Consider the following 21150-nt stretch of genomic DNA (forward strand, 5'->3'; position numbering starts at 1 on the left):
CACGAACATGTGACAAAGCGGGTTTGTGCATTCGAACGCGTTGAGTACATACATGCTGATATCCGACTGCAAGCGTTAAACGATTCTTGTTTTCTCATATTTCTGTATTTTCTTTAAAGTGCATTAATTTTTTAGAAATATAGGGTAAAAATTCTACGATTTTGATTGCTTCTGGAGTCTTTATTTGCTTTCAGGATTTACAGGGATATCAGATTGTTATAACGGAATTCCCCTTGATAGCCGAAGGTTAGATCATTTGACTGTTATAGTTGGTAAGTTAAAGTTTTATGAATCCTCAAATCTTTGGCTTATACATAGAGGTATTCGGTTTGCAAAATATCGTATAAACGGGTCCTATAAGTAGCCGCCGAACTTGACATTAGTTGAATTGGACTAACATGATTGAGAGATTAAAGATTGCTAAGAACAGACTTGAAGCTATGAATTCTTTTAATTTTCCCGCCCAGGATAGACATGAACGAGCCCCTCTCTTGGGATCAGAGTATGACCACTCTATGGCTCGTCAGTTGTCGCTTTTAAACGTGGTCGGCATGACCAAATCTGTTTTGATGTCTAGCTACTTTAACTTGATGTTGGTATTTGTTCCGATCGGCTTAATTGCAGGATGGTTTGAATGGAACGCTAAATCTGTTTTCATACTTAACATGCTTGCTATTATCCCCCTTGCATCCTTGCTTAGCTTTGCTACTGAACAACTCTCTATAATTAGCGGACCAACATTGGGAGCATTGTTGAATGCTAGGTAAGATTCCTACTTTATCGTCTTCTTTTGTTATTTTATTAACACGTTGTGTACAGTTTTGGAAATGCCATCGAGCTCATTGTAGGCGTTCTTGCTTTGAAAAGAGGAGAGCTCCGCATCGTTCAATCGTCCCTTCTCGGATCAATATTATCCAACTTGCTTCTTGTTTTTGGAATGTGTCTCGTAACTACTGGTATTCGTCGTGAAATTACCACATTTAATATCACTGTTGCACAAACTATGATTGCAATGCTTGCTTTATCTACTGCTACCATATTGATTCCTGCGACTTTCCATTACAGCCTTCCCGACAACGCTAATAGCGAAAATGCGCTTCTCCATGTCTCTCGTGGAACTGCTGTTATTGTACTCATCGTCTATGTTTTACTTTTAGTTTTCCAATTAAAGACTCATAAGCATGTCTGTCATGATCCCAGTGAAGTGGAAGAAGAAACTGAACCTCGAATTTTAGGCCTTCGTTCATCCATTGCCATGCTTGCTATCGTCACGGTTTTTGTTTCTCTTTGCGCAGACTATTTAGTAGGTTCGATAGACCAATTGGTTGAGGAAGTTAACATTTCAAAAACTTTCGTTGGTTTGGTCATCCTTCCTGTTGTAGGAAATGCTGCCGAACATGTTACTGCAATCGTGGTATCTTACCGAGGACAAATGGATTTGGCTTTGGGTGTTGCTATTGGTTCCAGTATTCAGATTGCTTTGTTTTTAGCTCCCTTCTTGGTAATCGTCGGATGGATCATCTCCCAACCTTTAACACTTTACTTTGAATCATTGGAAACAGTTATTCTATTTGTGTCTGTTTTCTTGGTTAATTACTTGATACAAGATGGTGCTACTCATTGGCTTGAAGGTGTTCAATTACTTGCTTTGTATGCGATTGTTGTTCTCGCCTTTTTCTACTACCCTCAATAAATTTTGTCGTTCCCTCGCTAGTTCCTTATTATGTCTACTCTTATGTGCTTGATATACTCTCTTGATTTCTTTGTGTTTTACTTTACGAAACTATCATACCGAACTTATTGATTTCTTATTTTTTTATACTAGATTTTTTTTTTTTTTGGTTTCTGTTACAAGGATATTTTGCAGACTTATTTTTTAGTATGCAAGTGTTAAATTATGCAGAAATCTCCCATTTTCGCAATGACTACACAACTCTAAATTTCTATTGCAGGTCAAGCCAATATCTGCTTGTTTACAGTAGCTTTTTAAGTCGCTCATTCTTCAGTCTCAGTTTCATGTGTCTTACCAGCTATGAAAATAGAAAATTAATTTTTGAATAAACTCTTGTAAATCGTTGTTTATAAATCTTCATTTTGTTTATTTTTATTAGTTGTTTTGTAGGTTGTGTTTTACATGATTTAATAATACAAGCCATTAGTATGTGAAGTGGTTAATTTTAATTCTTCTTCTGTTTCTGTATATTCGAAGAAACAGAAAAAACTTCTTATCTCTTTCATTGGACTCTTCCAGGCGTAAGTATGATACCCTCCCCCAGCGTCAAGTTGGCACTTACCTTCTAATTTACGCACAATCTTTCATACATTCCTACTCTTGCTCTTTGAGTGTTGACACTTTTAATTTTATACAAAAGCTTTCAGTACACCTTCTATTAAACTATATACTGGCTATTTTCGTTCTTTCAATAGAATTGTACTTGTCTAAATAAACTTTCCAATACTACTACACTCACATCTCCTTCTTTGTTTTATTTATTTTCATTTAGTGGAAGGTATAGGGTTCTCTAGAAAAGGTTTACTAATTTTTTGGAAGACATTGACTACAAATGGAACCATTAGATGCTGGCAAGAACTGGGTGCATATGGATGTCATTGAGCAGTCCAAGGAAAACATAGAGCCTAGAAAAGCTGGTCATTCAGCTTCTGCACTTGCAAAATCTTCGTCGCGAAACCACACCGAAAAAGAAGTTGCTGGTCTGCAAAAAGAAAGGATGGGCCATGAACGAAAAATAGAGACGAGCGAGTCTCTTGATGATCCACTACAAGTTTGGATCGATTATATTAAATGGACCTTGGATAATTTCCCTCAAGGTGAAACAAAAACTAGTGGACTGGTAACATTGTTAGAAAGGTGTACTCGAGAATTCGTACGAAATCCGCTTTATAAAGATGATGTTCGGTATTTACGAATATGGATGCAATATGTAAACTATATAGACGAACCGGTTGAATTATTTTCTTTCTTGGCACATCATCATATTGGACAGGAGTCCTCGATTTTTTATGAGGAATACGCAAATTATTTCGAGTCTAGGGGATTGTTTCAAAAAGCTGACGAAGTTTATCAGAAAGGAAAAAGAATGAAGGCTAAGCCATTTTTGAGATTTCAGCAAAAGTATCAGCAATTTACTCACCGTTGGTTGGAATTTGCCCCACAATCATTCTCTTCAAATACAAATTCGGTTAATCCTTTACAAACGACATTTGAGTCAACAAATATCCAGGAAATATCCCAGTCTAGGACTAAAATTTCTAAACCTAAATTTAAATTTTCTGTTTATTCAGATGCGGATGGTTCTGGAAAGGATGGCCAACCTGGGACCTGGCAAACTCTTGGTACAGTTGATCAAAGGCGTAAAGAAAACAACATATCGGCTACTTCTTGGGTAGGCGAAAAGTTGCCTTTGAAATCTCCAAGAAAATTGGACCCTCTTGGGAAATTTCAAGTTCATTGTGATGAGGAAGTATCGAAAGAATAACCGATAAAGAAAAGATTTAAAGTATTGGCGTTATTAGATTAACAACTATTGTACATCATGACTCCCGGAATAAGAAATAGGTTGAAACATGCGAATTTTAAGGGTTATACGAACTTAACATAAAGCATCTTATTTATACTACGATTTGCAGCTTTTTTTTATATTTTACTCTCAAATTAATTATAGTCAGCCATAAGTTAATGAATATGATATAAATAATTCTTTTATAGACAATTTATCAAAATAATAAACAGATAGCTCGATAAGTAATTACACCTCTATACAAGTAAAGCTAAGACCCCTTAGCTATAAATATTTTAACTAATGAGAAGGCCCCTCAAAAACCACAGAAGCAGCTTTGCCCAAACGATTCATGATAGCTAGCCCTTCATTTTCCTCGGAGACACCTTCAACCAAAACAAAATCAACTCCCTGCAGATCCAAATCTCGCAATTGAGCGAATAAATTCTTTGTAATTTCATGTCCATCCCTTCCCATATGCAAAAATACAAACGGACAGTGAGAAGGGAATGACTCTTCGTTCCAACGTTTACTACATAAAACACCAATCTTCTGCTTTTCCTTAGTGATTCCCTGCTCAGATAAATACTTTTCAAAAACACCGTATGCATCAGATTCTGTGTAATTGACAAAAAGTAGCACTTTGGCAGTTGGAGAGTAGTGTCTGTATTTCATACCAGGAGTTTGAGGGATGAAATCTGTTTCCATATCACTTTTTTTAGCTACGAATACTTTTGTTCGCTCCCAGGCCCCTCCAGAGCTTTGAATTTCTTCTAAACTTATGCCTCCTGGCCGTAAAATTACGGGAGGATCACAAAGTCCATTTACAACTGTACTCTCCACACCAACACCGCATGCTCCCCCATCTAAAATTAAAGGAATTTTACCTTGTAAATCATTGTAAACGTGCTTAGCTAACGTAGGAGATGGCCTTGTTGAAGCATTAGCCGATGGTGCAGCTAACGGCGAATCTGAAATAGAAATAAGGGCAAGCGCAACAGGATGTTGAGGCATGCGAACAGCAAACGTTTTTTGTCCTGCTGTCACAATTGGTGAGACCGGGGGATTAGCCTCGTCAACAACTGGCAGCAAAATTGAGAGTGGACCAGGCCAAAACTTTTTAATCAACGGTAAATAAACTTTTGGAATAATCTCCTCTGAGTCATGTGCTTGATTTTTTACTTCTGACTTTGCTTTAGGATATGCACTCAACAGCAATCTACGTAGCTGATCCAGAGAAGCAACATGTACAATCAAAGGGTTATCAGCAGGGCGGTTCTTTGCTTTGTATATTGACAAGACTGCTTCAGTCCTTCGGGCATCAGCACCGAGACCGTAAACTGTTTCGGTAGGAAAAGCAACTGGATAATCGGTGTTTCTCAATATATTCGCGGCGTTCTCTAATGCAGAACGAGTTTCTGAGGGAGGTATGGACACCCTTGTGTGTTCAAAAGGATGTTCCGAATCATTACTAGGCTTTTCAAAAGAGATAAGGCGAGTATCAACTGTTTGAATTTTTGTTTCCATTGTCAAGGAAGAAAACCTAAGTTTCTGGCTTACTGAGGCCAATTTTGCTATAAAATTGTAATACTTCAGCTTGTTTTATGTTAATTGATTTAGAAAGAAGAAGCTAAATGCTGATAGAGAGAAGGGTGAAGTTGATTGCTATTATTAAGTTGAAGCGCATCATTGCTGGTTGTCGACTCTTGCAAAGTAAGAGAAATAATTGTTGAAGATATATTTAAAAACTCAAGATTATTTTACTCTAAATACGAAAATAAAATCTCGTTTGAGAAATTTTACTAGAGTAGTGATTGACGACGATCTTTACTTAAAATTTGAATTTAGCTACAGAGGTTGTAAAAAAGAAATGTAAGCGCGACAATGATTTCACGAATGAAAAGAACCCACTTACTGTTTTTATTTGTGGGTTTTTTTTTATCGTTTCTGTTATTTGGCAGGGTAAGAATATATTCTTCCAATACATCCCTTTTGACTAAGCATTTAGTTAATTTGCTAATGTCCAATGCATCAATCTAAATTATATAGCTGAATGTTTAACAAACAAATTTGACTTTGAATTAATCGAGACTGATTGTGAACTTCTATAAACATTCGATCATACTAGATTTTTCAAGCTACAATTTTACCATAATCTATTTCATAGTAAATGGCCAGAAAATTTTTGGAAAACTAACGTACCCAAGATGAATTATAAGGAATTTTTATTTGGGCGTGCAAGGAATGGTCGAAAGAATAAGCATAAACATTATATTTACATGAGATTATAGACATGAACTTCACATGATCAAAGAAGAACGAGTTTCATTCCTTTGTCATTATTGTTACAATATAAAGTTTCAGAAGAATGAAGAGAATTAAACAATACGATCCAAGGATAGCAATAAAAGTCCCATAACGGTAAAGATGCAAAAAAGCAGACGAGCGGTCCGACTACTTCTAGATTTGGCCTTGATTAGTTGTTGATTACCCCCAGACAGCGAATCCATGACATTAAGGGCATCATCATAAAGTTTTTCAGCCGCACTTGATTGAATAGATAGTTGAGCGGATATTTCCGACTGAAGTCTAGTAATATCAGCCAAAGATTTCCCTGTATCACGTAAACGTTCCATAGTATGTTCAAATTCTTGGAGTAAAACATCGTTCTCTTGCTCAAGTTCTTGAAGTTGCTGTTGAGTAAAAAATGTTTGTAATTCAGATTCAGGGATCTCAACAGCTGAATTTTCATCAGTAGGATTTTTTGTTAAAAAGTCTGAAGCAATGTTTCGCTTTTCCTGACCTCGTTTTAATCTCAGATCTTGTAAATGATATAGAACAGAAGAAACATCGGAAAGTTCAGACTGCAGATACCACAGAACAGATGAATGGTGGGCGACTAAAGTTTCCTTTTTCGATAATTTACTAGGGTCTCTTAAACCTTGCAGCCAACCACTTTTTTTAGGGATTTGACTTTGTTGTTCTACTCATGCAATTAGCAAGCATGTCCCTGTGTTTTGTTTATAATTTAAGTAAACATAATTTTACCAGTATTAAAATTTTAAGCTTACCTTTCACAATCTCCTGCAACTTAGCTATTTGATGAATACAGCTACTGATTGCCGAAGAGACTTCATGTTCTATTTCATCCCTTTGAACCTCATCTAGCTCAAGCTTTGAAAGCTCCTCAAGTGAACACTCCATTAAAGGTTTTGAGAGTCTTTGGACATTTGAAAATGTTCTGTCCTTTAAATAAGCTCCACGAATCTTTTTCAAAAATACTAGAAGATTAACAATCGTTTCATGCTGCTAACGTTAGCAATTTGAACTCTCTGATTAGATATAGAAAGCAATAACAAAAGTTAATACTGTCAAAAATTTAAACCAATCCCACTCAATAATTAATCGTATATTATGGTAGCGCATCTCCACAGTGATCAATTGAGTTGAGGTTAAATTTCCGATTGGTTCAATAATTACAGAAAACTCGTCCTCAAACTTACAATTCTATATCCTTCAGCCAAAAAAGGATCCGTATAACTTATTCTTTTCAAAGGAATGTTTGCTGCATCAATGTCGCCATTTTTTGTTAATCCAAAAAACTCATTCGTACGACTCGTCATTCAGAATTTGAGATGCTAAGAAAGGAGAAATATAAATCCCGGGTTAAATGAATTTCAAATTAACAGAACAGATGTTTAGAAAATGGTAGCATTCCATATCCCCTTATGAATAGTGACACGGTAAACGGAATTGAGAGACTTAAAGGTGCTCGTAACAAATGTTCAAAAAAGCAAAAAAAAATACTCCATTGTACGAGTTTTGTTTATTTACTTCAAGTCGATGTCTACAATAAATGAAATTAAGCTAAAGTTTCGCAATTTTTGAAGTATTTAGAAATGAGCTATTTTCAAGTAAACAAACAAACGTAACCAGTTATACACCTCACAAGAATGGAGCGCAGTCAAATTGTTTACAATTTTTGAGTTATTTTTAAAAATTTAGCTTGAAAAAAGTTGTTTGTGTCCTTTATCTCGAAGAAATAAGGTTTTTGTTTTGCTGGTGTTGAGGTTGCTATATAATAACATGGTTTGGGCGACATAAATTCATCCTTTACCAACGCTCTTCGAAACGTTAAATTTGCATATTTATCAAGCATTTTATTGCAATAAGGCTAATATTATTAACTTTAATTGATTTTAACCTTCAGTATTTGCTTATTGTTATACAATATACAGTGATTACCCCTTTTTCTAAAAAGCTGTACTTTCGCATCACATCTGATACCTGCGTTCCTTTCAACTTTTTAATATAATCATCCAAACGATTTTAAAATCTGGTTGACATTACCGCGGAGCTTTAAGCTCTGCATTACGATATATTTTCTCTTTCACCAAAGATTGCTTTCTTCCTTACCATTTATTCCTTAATCAGCTTCGTTAGTATCTTTTTTACAACCAAATTACCAGTTTGGTATGTTAATTCATAATGGCATCTAAAATGCCTGAAGGGTCTCCCCCTACTAGTCGTTCTATTCAATCTCGAAATTCCAGTTACTCTACCTCTTCCAACGAACGTATTGGAACACCCTCTACGATTTCCCTATCTGAAAATTCAGATCTTTCTAAATTACAAAGTACTAATGATTTTGAGTCGCGAGAAGATCTCTCTCTTACTTCCGATGACAATAATGACCCCGAATATGTTATGTGCTACAACACTGTTTATCACCAAAAGACAAAAATAAATGATAAACTTTTATCCGAAACTGAGCAGTTACGTAAAATTTATCCTTTAGAATCCCGTGTATTTCCAAAACCTACCATTGTTAAAGAGATTACCAACGAGCGAACCAAGCGCTACACTTTTTATGACGATGATGCTCCTCTTACTAACCAACATACTGTTTTAGATGAAGCAACTTATAATCGAATTTTAAAAAGGATAGACTTTTTCATTGAAAAAGTCGTTGAAGTCCCACCTACTTACCATTTTTTATCGCTATTAAACGTTCAATTACGTATTCAACCAATTTGGTGGATGGATGAATTTGCTGAAAGAAATGGTATTGAAAGTTTACTGTCTGCTTTAAGAAACCTGGGTCACTATCCTGAACGTGCATCTAAAACACCTCTTGAATCCCAAATAATACAGTCATTATTTCACTGTTTGAACAGCGAAAACTGCCGTCGTCGTTATCAGTCTTCAGCTAAATGCTCTGTTCCAGGATTTAATGCTCTAGGTACTATTGCTGAGACTGTGCTTTCAAAAAGTTTAAATTCAGCTCGCATGGCTACTTTTCTCCTTAAATTCCTTTGTAATAAAAAGGGGTTGAGTTACTTCAAAGCTGTAATCAGGGCTTTCGAATGGCTCGTCGAGCAAAAGTTATCAAAAACTCGGTTTAGCGCATGGATGCATTCCTTTAATGATGTGATTACTGGTGTCCGAGTTTGTGCTGATTCATCTCCTCAAGCGATTGTTCACATGGACGAATTTGAAGATACGGACTGCTTGATTGATTACCTTGTTGCAACTTTAGCTCTCATTCGAGATTTATGTGCTGCTCCACCGGATTTGCAACTTAGGTGTGCTCTAAGGCATGAATTGTTATCTGCTGGTCTTCAAAAGGCCATCGACTCTTTGTTAAAATGGAGAAACAGACACGTCCGTGATGCTCTGCAATTACTAATCAAAGAGCATAATGCAGATGCTCGGCGTTTCCGAAGTGGTAGTGATGTGAATAATGTAGATAGGAAATGCGTAAAGAAACAGATGAACTATAGAGAAGAATCACATACACCTCATGGAAATACTACTCGAAAGACCTCTACTCCTGTATCTAATAATCGACCCACAACTCCGGAACAACAGGCTGTTTGGGATGTTTTTCAAAGAATTTATACTCGCTTTACGGGAAGTGAGGGGTCTAAAGAAAGTTTCATTAAACTACTCGAGTATTTTGTGACTGAACCCGACAACGGAAAAATTCAAAAAAGTATGCAGTTATTGACTCACACGCTTGAGGCACTGGAAGGTTTCAAAACTGCCAAAGCAGATACTAATGTCGGTCTAACGATCCTATCTCAAAGACTTTTAGACAAACTTGGTACCGCAGAGGAGATTGCAGAGTACAAGACAAAGTATAATGGAGCCATGCTTGAAAACAAGCATCTGAAAGAACAAGTTGAATCTATGCTTTCCCAATTGAACGTTGGGCCCCGCGACCCTATGCAGTTTCTGAAGAAACAATTGGATGAATTGAAAGCTGAATTAAATCTTAGAGACAATCTCCTCGCATCCATGCAGCGCGAATTTGAAACGCGTTATAGAGCTCAAATTCAAGCATACAATAAGTTGCAATCCCAAATGGAACACGTGCAGAATTCAAATGAGCAGCACTTACAACCGGGCTTACTTAATAAGGTTTCAAAAAGTTTTGACAGTGTTCATAGAAGAAACCTTTCTCAAGATTCTCTAGATGCGATGACCGAACAGTTTTCTTATCATGTTGAGCCAAATATTTTAAGTGGAAGTGGAATTCCTGTTCGTGTACATACACCATCCAAAACTGAAGATTTGGACGAATCTTTCTCCGGAAGTGAAATATCTTCCTCGCCTTCGCCATTGCTACCAGATGTTTCCGACACCGTAGAAGAGCAGCAAAAGTTATTACTTAAATCTCCTCCCCCACCACCTCCTGCTGTAATAGTTCCAACACCAGCTCCAGCTCCTATTCCAGTTCCTCCTCCAGCTCCTATTATGGGTGGACCTCCACCACCTCCTCCTCCACCTGGTGTAGCAGGAGCCGGACCTCCACCTCCACCACCTCCACCCCCTGCTGTTTCTGCTGGTGGAAGCCGATATTATGCTCCAGCACCGCAGGCGGAGCCAGAGCCTAAGATTGACGAAACCAGCTTAACAGAAGAACAAAAGATTCAACTTGAAGAGGCCAGAAAACAGCGTAAAGCTGCTGATGATGCAGCGAGAGCAGCCATAGAAAAGTATACAAGTATCCCTAGTCTTCGTGATCTTCACAAGCCAACTCGTCCTTTGAAGCGCGTCCATTGGCAACGGGTTGATCCACTGCCTGGACCAAATGTTTTCACAAAGTTCTGCTTAAATTTTGACATTACCGCTAAAGTTTTTATAGATAATGGGCTTCTCGATTTTTTGGATGAGAAATTTGATAACACTCCTAGGGAAGATTTTGTTGCAGTGGAAATTTCTGACCAACGATCTTCTCTTTTACCTGATACAGTTGAACAAAATATGGCTATTATTTTGCGGTCTGTATCTAATATGCCAGTGGAGGACTTAGTTCAAAAGTTTTTAGTCGAACCCGACTTTTTACCGGCCTCAATTTTATACTTTGACCGCGCTAGCCTTGCATCTACCAATGCCTATACCGATCCATTCATTCCTTATAGTACGGATTACACAAAGAAAAATCCAAAAGAACCAACGGCGGATGTGAACAGTTTATCTTATTTTGAGAAATTTTTTGTATTGTTCGTCGTTAACCTTCGGCACTATTTCCAAGAAAGGATGAAAGCTCTAAAATTTCGCTCGACGTTGTTTGGTGATTTGGAAATACTTGAAGTTCGTATGAAAGAAGTCATTGACACTTCGGACAGTATTATGGAGGATAAAAATTTTGCTGAATTCTTTCAAGTCTTACTGATTATTGGCAACTATTTTAATGAACCTTATGATCGAGCATCTGCATTTTCCTTGTATATGATATATCGCCTTGAAACTTTACGAGATAGTTCCTCAGCTCTAACTTTGATGCACTACTTTGATGAGATTATACGAACTCGTTTCCCTGAATTATTGCAGGCGGAATCCACGTTTAAAAAAATTCAGAGTGTTTCCGGATACAATATAGATGCTATGGTTGCGGGTGTAGATGGTGCTTATGATGAATTCTGCGACTTTCAAACGTCTCTCAAAGACGGTGCTCTATCGAAATGCGACCAGCATCATCCAGATGATAAGGCGTACGATATTCTTTCCGAATGGTTGCCTGAGGCTAAAGAAAGGATTAGGAATATTAAAAAGCTTAAAACTGATATGCTCACTAAACTTGAAAACACTGTGAAGTATCTTTGTGAATATGACTCCATTGATAAGGTTAGAAACTCTTTCTTCAAAAACCTGAATTCTTTTTATGAAATGTATTCCATCGCCAAAGCAGAGAATGAGGAACGTTTTGAGAAGGAGAAAAGACGAATCATGTCGGAGGATCGTGACAAACTGATTCGTGGTCGCCAAAAGACATCCATTGTAGCAAAATACAGAAATAAAAGAGAGTTACCAGAAGACTCTGATGATAAACAAGATACGGCCTCCAAGGATAAAAATTCCTTAGAAACAATTGATGAAAAAATGGAAGATGCCAGTAAAATAGAAGGTGATGCTAAGACCGGAGATGATAACGAAATGGAAGATCTTGATAAAATGGAAGACCTTGAAAAACCAGATTATGCTGAAGAAAAAGATCCATATATAACTGTAATGTCAGAATTACGATCTCGTATACAAAATGTCCCTAAAAGGACTGTTACTGTTTATTCCGATGAAGGCGTTGCTACACTTGAGCCCGGAGCTCAAGGGGATGATGTTGTAGATAAGGCCAAAATGATTCTTGAAAAAATGGAAGGACATTCCCAACTATTAACTTCTTCGGCAAATCCTGATGAGGAGGTTTTACGTGCCAAACTGAAAGCTGCTGAGCGTTTGCAAAAACCTGCAATTCCTAGAACACGCCGTAAAGGCCACACTGAACCAAAGAGTGCTAAGTCACTACTTGCAGAACTAACTAACGGGTCTAATGCTTCAAATCTAGTTGAAAATGACCGCCAAAAACAATAGTTGCTCCATTGTTCTTTCTAGGATGGATTTTTAGAACAGTATATCTGTACATTACATACATTGACGATTTGTCTGAAAGAAGTTAAAAATTTGTGTGCCTGTATTTTTTGAAGCTGCTTCAAAATATATTGGTGACACAGTTATCTGTATTATTACGCATACCGCTTGTCGTTAAAAAGGCTAAATTTCCAAAAAACTGACAGCAAATACAATCACTTGTTTTTCCAAGTGCTTAGAAGTACTGAACTTACGTTGCAAAACGTTGTTCATTTTTGACTATCCTTTTTTGCTAAATGTCAGCATTTTTATTTGAAAAGAGACATGTTGGGATAACGATTCATTAAGGGGAGCTTTTTATTACTTAACTTCATTTTTATGAAGCTAACAGAGAACAAATTTGGATAAGCGTCGCACCAATTGTAAAAGGAATGCCCAATCGCTTTATTTAGATCGACTAAAATGTTGATGTTTGTTTGAAATCTCCACCAAAAATTTTATTCTATTGTCATCTTTATTTATTAATCTTTTTTAATCATTCGTTTAAACAGTCCTTGTTGTTTAATTATTTATTGCTCCTATTTTCAACTGTTGACCTAGCTTTTGAAATATAGGATGAAGCGTTAGTTTCCTGTATAAAACTTGAAATAAATGCAATTATGTTTTAAATTTTGTAAGTATCTAGTTTACGACATTGTAAATTAGAAAATCTTGTTTGTTTTCTATGTGCTGTCAATTCGTTTCCTTAATTTTTTCCCTTCTTATATAAACGACCGAGTCAAGAAGCAATTTGTATTTACAACATTAAACTGAAAGCCTGTAAACAACTTTTTTAATTCATACAATTCATACCAAATTGGAGTACAAACCTGTGACCTCTCATCCAAGTAACATACATATTAGAAGGAAAGGAATGCAATACATAGAGCTAACTAGTGCCAGCAAGAAGAGGCATTTGCGATGTTTCAGTATGAGGCTTTACATGTAGGCTGTAATCGTATACCAACTGCAGCAACATGGTCTTCTAATCTTGGCCTTATTTATGGAGCTGAAAGATTAATAGCAGTTGCTGATCCAGTAAGTATTTTTTGTTGTAAAACTAAGTGTTATTTGCTTATGGGTTAATCCTCCAAATCACGAATTAACCAATAATTAGTTCAAAGAAATCAATTACTTGATGGCGGGGCATAGTGGAAGAATCAATTGCGTTTGTGAGCTAGCTACTAATAGCGAATATAGAAGCCCTTTTATACTCTCTGGTGCTTCGGATAAGACTCTTCGGCTATGGCAATTGGAAGAAGAGTATTTCACGTGTATTAAGACCATTGAGCTTGAAGCAACCGTAAACTGCTTGTGTGTAAACGAAAATTTAGTAGTTTGCGGCTGCTCGAACAGCTCTTGTATTGTGTATAGCTGGAATGCAGAGCAGAGAAATTTAACAGAAATTAGTAGATTTACTTGTTCTGAGATTATACCCCTTGAATTCGCTATTGTGAAACTAGACCACGGTATCATTCTTACGGTTTGTGGTTCTAGTAAGAAGATAATGGTGTATGGCTCGGATTCAGCTATTAGTAGCTTCAAGCTGAAAGCCGTTTTACGTGGTCATCTTGACTGGGTCCGAACGCTTTCCTTTAAAAAAACATCTGGTTCAACGGCGACACTTGCATCTGGAAGTCAAGATCGTTATATACGTTTATGGAATATTTCACTTTGGGGAAGTGAGGACGAAAAGGTTTCAGAAGAATTCTTTGAATCTGTTTTGTCTAATAAACCAGTCCGTTTTACGTTAGGTAAAATAGATCTAAAGATTGTATTTGATGCTCTATTAATGGGTCATGAGGATTGGGTGATGAGTGTTGATTGGCACCCCACGAAGGAAATGATTTTGTCCTCGTCCGCTGACTCATCAATGATTGTTTGGGAGCCTGATACTAATACTGGGATTTGGGTGGTGACTGGTAGGATGGGTGAGATGGCTTCTTCTCACGGATCTACTACAGCAACTGGTAGTGCTGGAGGGTTTTGGGGAGGTTTGTGGAACCCAAATGGTAATTGTGTAGTATGCTGGGGAAGAACTGGTGGATGGAGACTCTGGAAGCAAGATGCTGGGCAATGGCTCCAACTTCCATCTATTTCTGGTCACACAAAGTCAGTGAAAGGCGTTGCTTGGGATCCTGAAGGTAAATTCTATTTATCCGCCGGCACAGATCAAACTACTAGATTGTTTGCACGTTTTAAAAAGGATAATGCTTGGCATGAAATGGCTCGACCTCAGATCCATGGCTATGACTTAACCTCTATATCCTGTATGCCTTCTCGAATTGGATTTTTGAGCTGTGCCGATGAAAAGGTGTCTCGTGTTTTTAAATTCCCTAAAACAATTGTTAGACTTCTTTACCGTTTATGCGATACCAATATTGGGGAGGAAAGCTTACCTGATGCTGCAAATGTTCCTTTACTAGGTCTTTCTAATAAAGCTACCACTGCATCTGAAACTGGTACGGTAAATGCAGAAGAAGTTCAGACTCCTGTTGCTGATGTGATTGGTTCTTTGAACCATCCTCCTTTTGAAGAACACTTACAGCGTTTGCTATTGTTTCCGGAAGTTGAAAAATTATTCGGCCATGGTTATGAGGTTTATGCATGCGCCATATCTAATAATGGTAATATTGCCGCGACTTCTTGTAAATCACAAACCCCCGAACATGCTGTCATTCGGTTATACGAAACGCAGTCATGGAATCAGCAGCAAGTCCTTAAAGGTCATTCTTTGACGGTTACAACTATAAAGTTTTCACCTGATGACCGATACATTTTAAGTGCTGGGCGGGATCGGTTGGTGTGTTTGCATGAGCAAGCCGAAAATTTATTGGATTATAATAACTTTGCTTCTATAAAAGCGCATTCTCGTATTATTTGGGATGCTAGTTGGGCTCCCAAAGAAATGGGTTACTTTTTTGCGACTGCTTCGCGTGATAAATTCGTGAGTAATTTTTTATTTGATCAAATCTTGCTAACTATTTAGGTTAAATTTTGGAAAATCAATGACAATAAAAAAATATGTGATGTTGCTGCTCTCCAATTTTCTGATGCTGTTACCGCTGTTGACTTTGCTCCGTTCTTTCACAACGATGAACTCTTGCTTGCGGTAGGAACTGAAGCTGGTAAAATATTTATTTGGAGATGCCCGAGAGAGAATCTTACCAAATGGTACCCAACACGTTTACCAGACCACATGGCTCCTATGGAGTCAATTAACCAAATTTTATGGAAGCCCACTTTTGAAACTATGGGGTTGTATTCTCTTTTAATTGCTGGCGAAGATACCAGTGTACGACTTTTGAACGTTACGTTGGGATAAACTTGAAAATAAGTACAATTGGTAATGTTAGATTGGGTTGGCCTGTTTTAAACATACCTGAGGGGTGGTTAAAAATGCTTAGATAAATTATTTATTGTTATAATTGTCGATAAATAAAAGGAAGGTTAATGGGTTGTTAGGTTGGCATAATTAGTGCTGAATGGTAGACATTCATCAGATTGATTCATTACTTTAGTTGTTATATATATATATAAATATGTATTTTTAATTATTAGTATCAAAAACTTTGGTGTAGTAGTCTTCTCAATTAACTCAAACACAATTTTACATGTTAGAGAAAAAAACAACACATAAAAATTTTTTTTAAAAATAAATTATATTTAAAAGGTAGATAAGGCAAGATTTTAACTAAGAAGTATTTTCAAGCGTAATAGAATGCAAGTTGTAAATCTAACTAAGAACATTGATTACTTCTACGAAATTTAGTTTATTTTTTTTCCCTTTCTATTACTCGTTTACATTTATTGAAAGAACGGAGCAAGCTAGGAAGTAATTTATATTCAACTGAATGACTGCATTTTCGGTAGTGTCCAAAAGTAACACTTACCAACTCCAAACATCTATTTTGCAAACCTAAGTCTTAATAAAGATACTTTTTATTAAAGGCTATATTTTCTCAGGTTTGAATTTGTTGACTCAACGAGTTAATACTTATATACTCCGGCCTTGCTAAATCGATATTCTGTAAAGTTTGACAGTGTTGTATTTGCCTACAGGCTTAACGAGTAATTACTTATTATTTATTCAAAAAAGGGAGAAAAGGTACTAAGTACAACTTTTGAGTTTTAGAATTGGAGTTTTGGGAGAGCATTTGCTGTTTATTTATCTTATACGCTCCTTTAATTTTTGGCACCCCGGAGGAACATGAGCCAAGATCAAGAAGAAGACTACTCCAAACTTCCTCTAGAATCAAGAATAGTACATAAAGTATGGAAAGTGCGTCTATCTGCTTATGAAGAGTGCAGCAAATCGTTTTCACTTTCAGCAGATGGTTCGGATAATTGCTTTGAGCTTTGGAATAATCAGAGTGAATTGTGGAAATCAGTGCTGACTGATAGCAACGTAGCAGCTCAAGAAGCTGGTACCGCAGCGTTTGTAGCTTATTGCAGGTTTTCCGATCCTTCTCATTTACTTAAAGCTCGTGAAATATCAGTCCTTTCAATTTCAGAGAAATGCTTAACATCACCTCGCGCAGGTACAAGGGAAAATGCACTAGAAGCTCTTATGCTATTAGTTGAAGCAGATTCAGCTGCGCCAGTTATAGAATCAATCATTCCTTCTTTATCGGCTCGATCCCCGAAGGTAATAGCTTCTAATGTCGCTGCCATTGCTAGTCTAGTTGAGCAGTTTGGTGCTAAAGTTATTCCTTCAAAAATGATTATTCCACATATCTCCAACTTGTTTGGTCATGCTGATAAAAATGTTCGTAAGGAAGCATCTCGTTTAACTGTAAACATTTATCGGTGGACAGGGGATCCTTTAAAAGATTTACTATTTAAAGATCTAAGACCAGTTCAGACGAAAGAGCTTGAGTCTCTTTTTGCTGAGCTACCAACAGAGCCTCCCAAACAAACTCGTTTTTTGAAAAGTCAGCAACCTACATCAGAGCCGAATGTTGAAACACAGGTAGAAGAGCAACCTGCTCTCGAGAATGAAGAAAGTGAACCAGAACCGTCAGATGATCAATTTGATTTGGTAGAAGAAGTGGACGTTTTACCCAATGTGGATCCTAACCTGGAAACTTTAATGGCTTCTTCGAAATGGAAGGATCGTAAGGAAGCGTTAGACAAACTACTTCCTGTCTTATCTCAACCAAAGATCAAAGACAACGATTTTTTTAATTTAGTTGCTATTCTCACAAAGTCTGTTTCAAAAGACGCAAATATCATGGTGGTTATAAATGCTGCACACTGTATACAAGCGATGGCTAAAGGTTTACGCTCAAATTTTTCGAAGTATGCCTCAACATCTATTAATGCACTGTTGGAACGATCCAAAGAGAAAAAGGCTAATGTAATCGAATCACTATCTTCTGCGATGGATGCTGTTTTGGCTACATCCAGTTTGGATGACTTAGCCGAGCTCATTGCTAGCTTTGCCGGGAACAAAAATCCTCAAATCAAAAGCTCCTGCTTTAGTTTGTTCTCGAGATCTTTCAGTAATATGACATCCTTACCATCTAAGTTTACAGTTGATACCTGTGCTAAAGCATGCGTTCCTGGTGTTTCTGATACCTTTGAGCCGGTGCGTAGTGCGGCAGCAGAAGCCTTGGGTGTTTTGATGAAACTCGTTGGTGAAAGAGCCATTAATCAGTATTTAAGTCCGTTGGACGACATCAGGAAATCTAAAATTCGTTCTTTTTATGAAACAGCTACAGTAAAGGCTAAGGCACCTACAAAAAAGTCGAAAGTTAAACCTTCAAAACAAGAAGAATCAAAAGTCGTCGTACCTTCAAATGCTAAGGCTGTCAAGAAATCCGTTGTTCCTTCTAGTCCAGTTGTACCATCTCCACGAAAGGCAACTAACAAATCGCTTTCCATGGATGTATCAAAGGGTAATGCATTTGAGAATGGTCCTTTGTTACCAAGACCGACTACGAGGCCAGTTTCTCGAGGGCTTTCACGAGGCACATCTTCCAGTTTGCAACAAAAAGTAAAAGCTTCCACTCCTTTGAATTCGGGAGCACTTAACGAAACGGTGCAAAATTTGAAGAACATGGAGTTGGACGATCCGGCTCCTCAACCGGCTAAGCATTCACGAGTTGATCGTTATGAACACCCTAAAGTATTAGAAGACAATGACTCTACCATTTCGTCTTTAGAATCTCTGAAGAGAGAAAACGAGGAGTTACGAGAGCAGTTGAAAGTTGAACATGAAGAGAATATTTCTATGCAAAAACAACTCAGTGAATTGAAAGGTGAATTAAATACCTTACGCAGTGCCAGGAAAGCCTCACCAATAGGAGACAGAAAACCTGCATTTATGCGAAGAGCTAATACTGACTTTTTAGAGCTCTCTACGAGTCCCTCATTTCAACGTTCAGTGAGGGAATTTGAACCTACTAGACCTAAACTTTATAGCTCTATAGATGTGAATCAGAGATCCCCTTTAGCATCTGCGAAAACAAATGGTAATTTCACGTTTCATGCTGAATTACCAAGATCACCGTTTTCGTCAAGGGCCAATAATATCAATCCTGATTGGACTAAAGCCATTGATTTAGCTGCCAAACTAAAACAAAAAATTACTGAGATGAAACAAACAGACCAAAGACATCAGGGATTGATTCACTAGTTTTTAAATTCTTTCGTTTACATTCCAATGTCCCTTACTTCCCTTTCTATTTTTTAATGTTTTAGAATAATGATAATATCGGTTTACAAAAATAATAACAAAATACGTATTCTCGTTTATACCAAATTTCTTAAAATCAGATTTAACTATAGGTTAAAGATGGAGTCAAATGGTAACTCAAACACACAACACAAACAAACATATAAAATAAATAAAAGAATTTTAACGTACGAATTTATCGCATTAAACGTATTAGTGTCATTAAAAAAAGTAGTCTGTTTAATTTTGCATCACAAGTATACTGTATAGCCGTACCAAGTATAAACGAAAACCTCTTTTTAAAAAAATTAAACATAATAAAGAAATTGTTAGAAGAAAAAAAATAAAGATATGCGTAAAGTACAGACAGTCGAAAAAAGAGTAACAATCACATGAGTCTTTGCCCAATGAAAAGTTCTAAGCTTTGTTCAAAAAGTCCGGAGGACTGATGTTGCTAAAGTAGTCCAAAGAAGCGGTGGAAGGAGTATCGGCATCACCATCATCGTCCTCCAGGTAGAAATAAGAATCACGATAAGGGGAATAAGGCGGTAAATGGGACAATTCCGACTCTAATTTCCTATGAAACAGATATATAGGAAGCTTAAAATCCAAGGAATCTAGCCACTCATTTAGTTTTTTCGCATTTTTTCGAGAGTATTTAGATAAATTTGGTAGGGAGGCTTCGGAAGGAGAGGCTAAAGATTGCTTTACGCTGTTTTCAGTATCGCCATGCCAGCTTCCAGAAAGCGAAGAAGATGATGATGAGGGTCTTTTCATAGAAAATAGTGAATTAGATTTAGCTTTGTGAGTCCGAAGGAATGGGGGAGCGAGTTTTCGGGATAAAGAGGAGGGTTCACGAGAGTGAATTGATACATAAATTGAATGTCGCACAAGGAGGTGTGGATTTTCTGTACAGCTTCCGTGAATTAAGTCGTTCACAGGAATTGTGAACTCAACTCTTGAATGGAGGCCAGGAACAATAGGTGGAGACCACTTACCATCCTCAAAAAGGACAGTAATGGAGTTTCGAAAAGCATCATTAAAAAGAAAAAAGGTAATGCTTTGGACAAGAAGCACTCGTATATAATAGCGTTTTAACTTCTTTTCGACTACAGGAGACGAGGTACGAGATAATGAAGAGCGTCCTTTCATATCACAATCATTACTCAAACGTGGTAACCGATCTTGAAAGATAAATTGAGAATCTTGGGAGTTAATAGCAATGGGATCTATATGGGGATCATCTGTTCCAGCAGAACCTGGGGTAGATGACAGTACATCTGCATCTTCGGACTCCAAATCAATTAAAAGTGGGCAAACACAGCCTGGTCCTTTATAGCACTGTTGAGGATATTTAAAGAACGCAGTTAGAAATGAATACTTTGAAGACTTCATTGATAGCGAAGTAAAACACGCATCGTTTAGGGGCGCTCCATAACGTATGTGCTGAGATTCAGGAATTCGATCGGGATTGAGAGTAAAAGGTACAACTACAGGAACATTGGCTGACTTTGGCATACGACAATCATCTTCAGTATACAATTTAACCGTTAATTTGTAAGAAATCGAACCTTCTTGAGTCACAATCGTTCGTGGGGTGCACCTAGGAAGTGGAGCAATGATATCAAACGTATAGAAAACTCCTTCCTTTACTTTGAAATTATTTCCAAGATCCCAGTCGATATGATTGAAATGACACTCCAGCGGTAACTGTCTCTCAGTAGGAAACTTTTTCAGACCAGTAAAGCTTGCAGTAAGGTATTTACAATAAAATGTATCAGTTGTCACAAAGTACACCTTGTATTTAAGGATAGAACAAGGATGCTGAACTTCTTGAAAGGTGTCAGAAACCGCTCCTAAAATATGTATTTTGTCTCTCGAATTGTCCATGTAAATTAAGGGCAGAGACAATCAAGGGCACCAAAAAAGAGACATTTCAACGTCAAGCTTAACCTTACAATCCTTTAACAAAGAATTGAAAAGAATACTTGGCAATTTATAGTTTTCGTAAATTAAATGGAGGAGATGTTGTACGAGATATGT

The 21150-nt window shown here is 37.1% G+C and overlaps 8 protein-coding genes and 15 long non-coding RNA genes across 23 annotated transcripts; 10 read left to right on the forward strand and 13 right to left on the reverse strand.

Moving 5' to 3' along the window:
* Positions 1-9: 9 nt before the first annotated feature.
* Positions 10-218, reverse strand: SPOM_SPNCRNA.7138. The gene has a single exon (NR_196477.1). It is a non-coding gene; the product is annotated as a non-coding RNA (long non-coding RNA).
* Positions 77-2091, forward strand: vcx1 (CaCA proton/calcium exchanger). The gene is made up of 3 exons (NM_001355903.2): positions 77-272; positions 319-763; positions 820-2091. The coding sequence occupies exons 2-3, from the start codon at positions 399-401 to the stop codon at positions 1691-1693; spliced, it is 1239 nt and encodes a 412-aa protein (NP_001342722.1). The 5' UTR covers positions 77-272; positions 319-398; the 3' UTR covers positions 1694-2091.
* Positions 2092-2292: 201 nt separating this feature from the next.
* On the forward strand, positions 2293-3716 carry mad3 (mitotic spindle checkpoint protein Mad3). Its single transcript, NM_001023035.3, has one exon. It carries the CDS (start codon positions 2565-2567, stop codon positions 3495-3497), a length of 933 nt encoding a protein of 310 aa, NP_588043.2. The 5' UTR covers positions 2293-2564; the 3' UTR covers positions 3498-3716.
* SPOM_SPNCRNA.7139 lies at positions 2423-3411 on the reverse strand. Its single transcript, NR_196478.1, has one exon. It is a non-coding gene; the product is annotated as a non-coding RNA (long non-coding RNA).
* On the reverse strand, positions 3674-5188 carry sua5 (SUA5/yciO/yrdC family protein Sua5). The gene has a single exon (NM_001023036.3). The coding sequence runs from the start codon at positions 5043-5045 to the stop codon at positions 3819-3821; it is 1227 nt and encodes a 408-aa protein (NP_588044.1). The 5' UTR covers positions 5046-5188; the 3' UTR covers positions 3674-3818.
* On the forward strand, positions 4716-5241 carry SPOM_SPNCRNA.7140. Its single transcript, NR_196479.1, has one exon. It is a non-coding gene; the product is annotated as a non-coding RNA (long non-coding RNA).
* A 110-nt stretch (positions 5242-5351) lies between these two features.
* Positions 5352-6143, forward strand: SPOM_SPNCRNA.7141. The gene has a single exon (NR_196480.1). It is a non-coding gene; the product is annotated as a non-coding RNA (long non-coding RNA).
* ufe1 (SNARE protein Ufe1) lies at positions 5589-7210 on the reverse strand. The gene is made up of 3 exons (NM_001023037.3): positions 7022-7210; positions 6590-6824; positions 5589-6501 (listed from the first exon to the last, which is right to left on the reverse strand). The coding sequence occupies exons 1-3, from the start codon at positions 7139-7141 to the stop codon at positions 5897-5899; spliced, it is 960 nt and encodes a 319-aa protein (NP_588045.1). The 5' UTR covers positions 7142-7210; the 3' UTR covers positions 5589-5896.
* SPOM_SPNCRNA.7142 lies at positions 6602-6858 on the forward strand. The gene has a single exon (NR_196481.1). It is a non-coding gene; the product is annotated as a non-coding RNA (long non-coding RNA).
* SPOM_SPNCRNA.7143 lies at positions 6994-7282 on the forward strand. Its single transcript, NR_196482.1, has one exon. It is a non-coding gene; the product is annotated as a non-coding RNA (long non-coding RNA).
* Positions 7283-7626: 344 nt separating this feature from the next.
* Positions 7627-12392, forward strand: for3 (formin For3; the record flags this gene model as incomplete). Its single annotated transcript, NM_001023038.3, has 1 exon — positions 7627-12392. Exon 1 carries the CDS (start codon positions 8007-8009, stop codon positions 12390-12392), a length of 4386 nt encoding a protein of 1461 aa, NP_588046.1. The 5' UTR covers positions 7627-8006.
* SPOM_SPNCRNA.7144 lies at positions 8590-10656 on the reverse strand. Its single transcript, NR_196483.1, has one exon. It is a non-coding gene; the product is annotated as a non-coding RNA (long non-coding RNA).
* SPOM_SPNCRNA.7145 lies at positions 10765-11271 on the reverse strand. The gene has a single exon (NR_196484.1). It is a non-coding gene; the product is annotated as a non-coding RNA (long non-coding RNA).
* SPOM_SPNCRNA.7146 lies at positions 11701-12129 on the reverse strand. Its single transcript, NR_196485.1, has one exon. It is a non-coding gene; the product is annotated as a non-coding RNA (long non-coding RNA).
* Positions 12393-13319: 927 nt separating the features above from the next.
* elp2 (elongator complex subunit Elp2) lies at positions 13320-15998 on the forward strand. The gene is made up of 3 exons (NM_001023039.3): positions 13320-13466; positions 13546-15375; positions 15418-15998. The coding sequence occupies exons 1-3, from the start codon at positions 13350-13352 to the stop codon at positions 15751-15753; spliced, it is 2283 nt and encodes a 760-aa protein (NP_588047.1). The 5' UTR covers positions 13320-13349; the 3' UTR covers positions 15754-15998.
* Positions 13340-14328, reverse strand: SPOM_SPNCRNA.7147. The gene has a single exon (NR_196486.1). It is a non-coding gene; the product is annotated as a non-coding RNA (long non-coding RNA).
* SPOM_SPNCRNA.7148 lies at positions 14543-14761 on the reverse strand. The gene has a single exon (NR_196487.1). It is a non-coding gene; the product is annotated as a non-coding RNA (long non-coding RNA).
* SPOM_SPNCRNA.7149 lies at positions 15465-15735 on the reverse strand. The gene has a single exon (NR_196488.1). It is a non-coding gene; the product is annotated as a non-coding RNA (long non-coding RNA).
* Positions 15999-16319: 321 nt separating the features above from the next.
* Positions 16320-19191, forward strand: alp14 (microtubule polymerase alp14). Its single transcript, NM_001023040.3, has one exon. The coding sequence runs from the start codon at positions 16639-16641 to the stop codon at positions 19066-19068; it is 2430 nt and encodes an 809-aa protein (NP_588048.1). The 5' UTR covers positions 16320-16638; the 3' UTR covers positions 19069-19191.
* Positions 16394-17643, reverse strand: SPOM_SPNCRNA.7150. Its single transcript, NR_196489.1, has one exon. It is a non-coding gene; the product is annotated as a non-coding RNA (long non-coding RNA).
* Positions 17889-18535, reverse strand: SPOM_SPNCRNA.7151. Its single transcript, NR_196490.1, has one exon. It is a non-coding gene; the product is annotated as a non-coding RNA (long non-coding RNA).
* SPOM_SPCC895.08C (uncharacterized protein) lies at positions 19149-21139 on the reverse strand. The gene has a single exon (NM_001023041.3). It carries the CDS (start codon positions 20995-20997, stop codon positions 19525-19527), a length of 1473 nt encoding a protein of 490 aa, NP_588049.1. The 5' UTR covers positions 20998-21139; the 3' UTR covers positions 19149-19524.
* On the forward strand, positions 19920-20828 carry SPOM_SPNCRNA.7152. Its single transcript, NR_196491.1, has one exon. It is a non-coding gene; the product is annotated as a non-coding RNA (long non-coding RNA).
* Positions 21140-21150: the final 11 nt, after the last annotated feature.

Source organism: Schizosaccharomyces pombe (assembly GCF_000002945.2).
Source record: "Schizosaccharomyces pombe strain 972h- genome assembly, chromosome: III".
NCBI lineage: Eukaryota > Fungi > Ascomycota > Schizosaccharomycetes > Schizosaccharomycetales > Schizosaccharomycetaceae > Schizosaccharomyces > Schizosaccharomyces pombe.

Coding starts and splice junctions, on each gene's coding strand:
- vcx1 (NM_001355903.2), top strand. CDS start 399: ATGATTGAGAGATTAAAGATTGCTAAGAACAGACTTGAAGCTATGAAT. Junction 764..819: donor GGAGCATTGTTGAATGCTAG/GTAAGATTCCTA, acceptor CGTTGTGTACAG/TTTTGGAAATGCCATCGAGC.
- mad3 (NM_001023035.3), top strand. CDS start 2,565: ATGGAACCATTAGATGCTGGCAAGAACTGGGTGCATATGGATGTCATT.
- sua5 (NM_001023036.3), bottom strand. CDS start 5,045: ATGGAAACAAAAATTCAAACAGTTGATACTCGCCTTATCTCTTTTGAA.
- ufe1 (NM_001023037.3), bottom strand. CDS start 7,141: ATGACGAGTCGTACGAATGAGTTTTTTGGATTAACAAAAAATGGCGAC. Junction 6,825..7,021: donor TGGCTGAAGGATATAGAATT/GTAAGTTTGAGG, acceptor TAACGTTAGCAG/CATGAAACGATTGTTAATCT. Junction 6,502..6,589: donor GTTGCAGGAGATTGTGAAAG/GTAAGCTTAAAA, acceptor TTGCATGAGTAG/AACAACAAAGTCAAATCCCT.
- elp2 (NM_001023039.3), top strand. CDS start 13,350: ATGTTTCAGTATGAGGCTTTACATGTAGGCTGTAATCGTATACCAACT. Junction 13,467..13,545: donor TAATAGCAGTTGCTGATCCA/GTAAGTATTTTT, acceptor ACCAATAATTAG/TTCAAAGAAATCAATTACTT. Junction 15,376..15,417: donor CTGCTTCGCGTGATAAATTC/GTGAGTAATTTT, acceptor CTAACTATTTAG/GTTAAATTTTGGAAAATCAA.
- alp14 (NM_001023040.3), top strand. CDS start 16,639: ATGAGCCAAGATCAAGAAGAAGACTACTCCAAACTTCCTCTAGAATCA.
- SPOM_SPCC895.08C (NM_001023041.3), bottom strand. CDS start 20,997: ATGGACAATTCGAGAGACAAAATACATATTTTAGGAGCGGTTTCTGAC.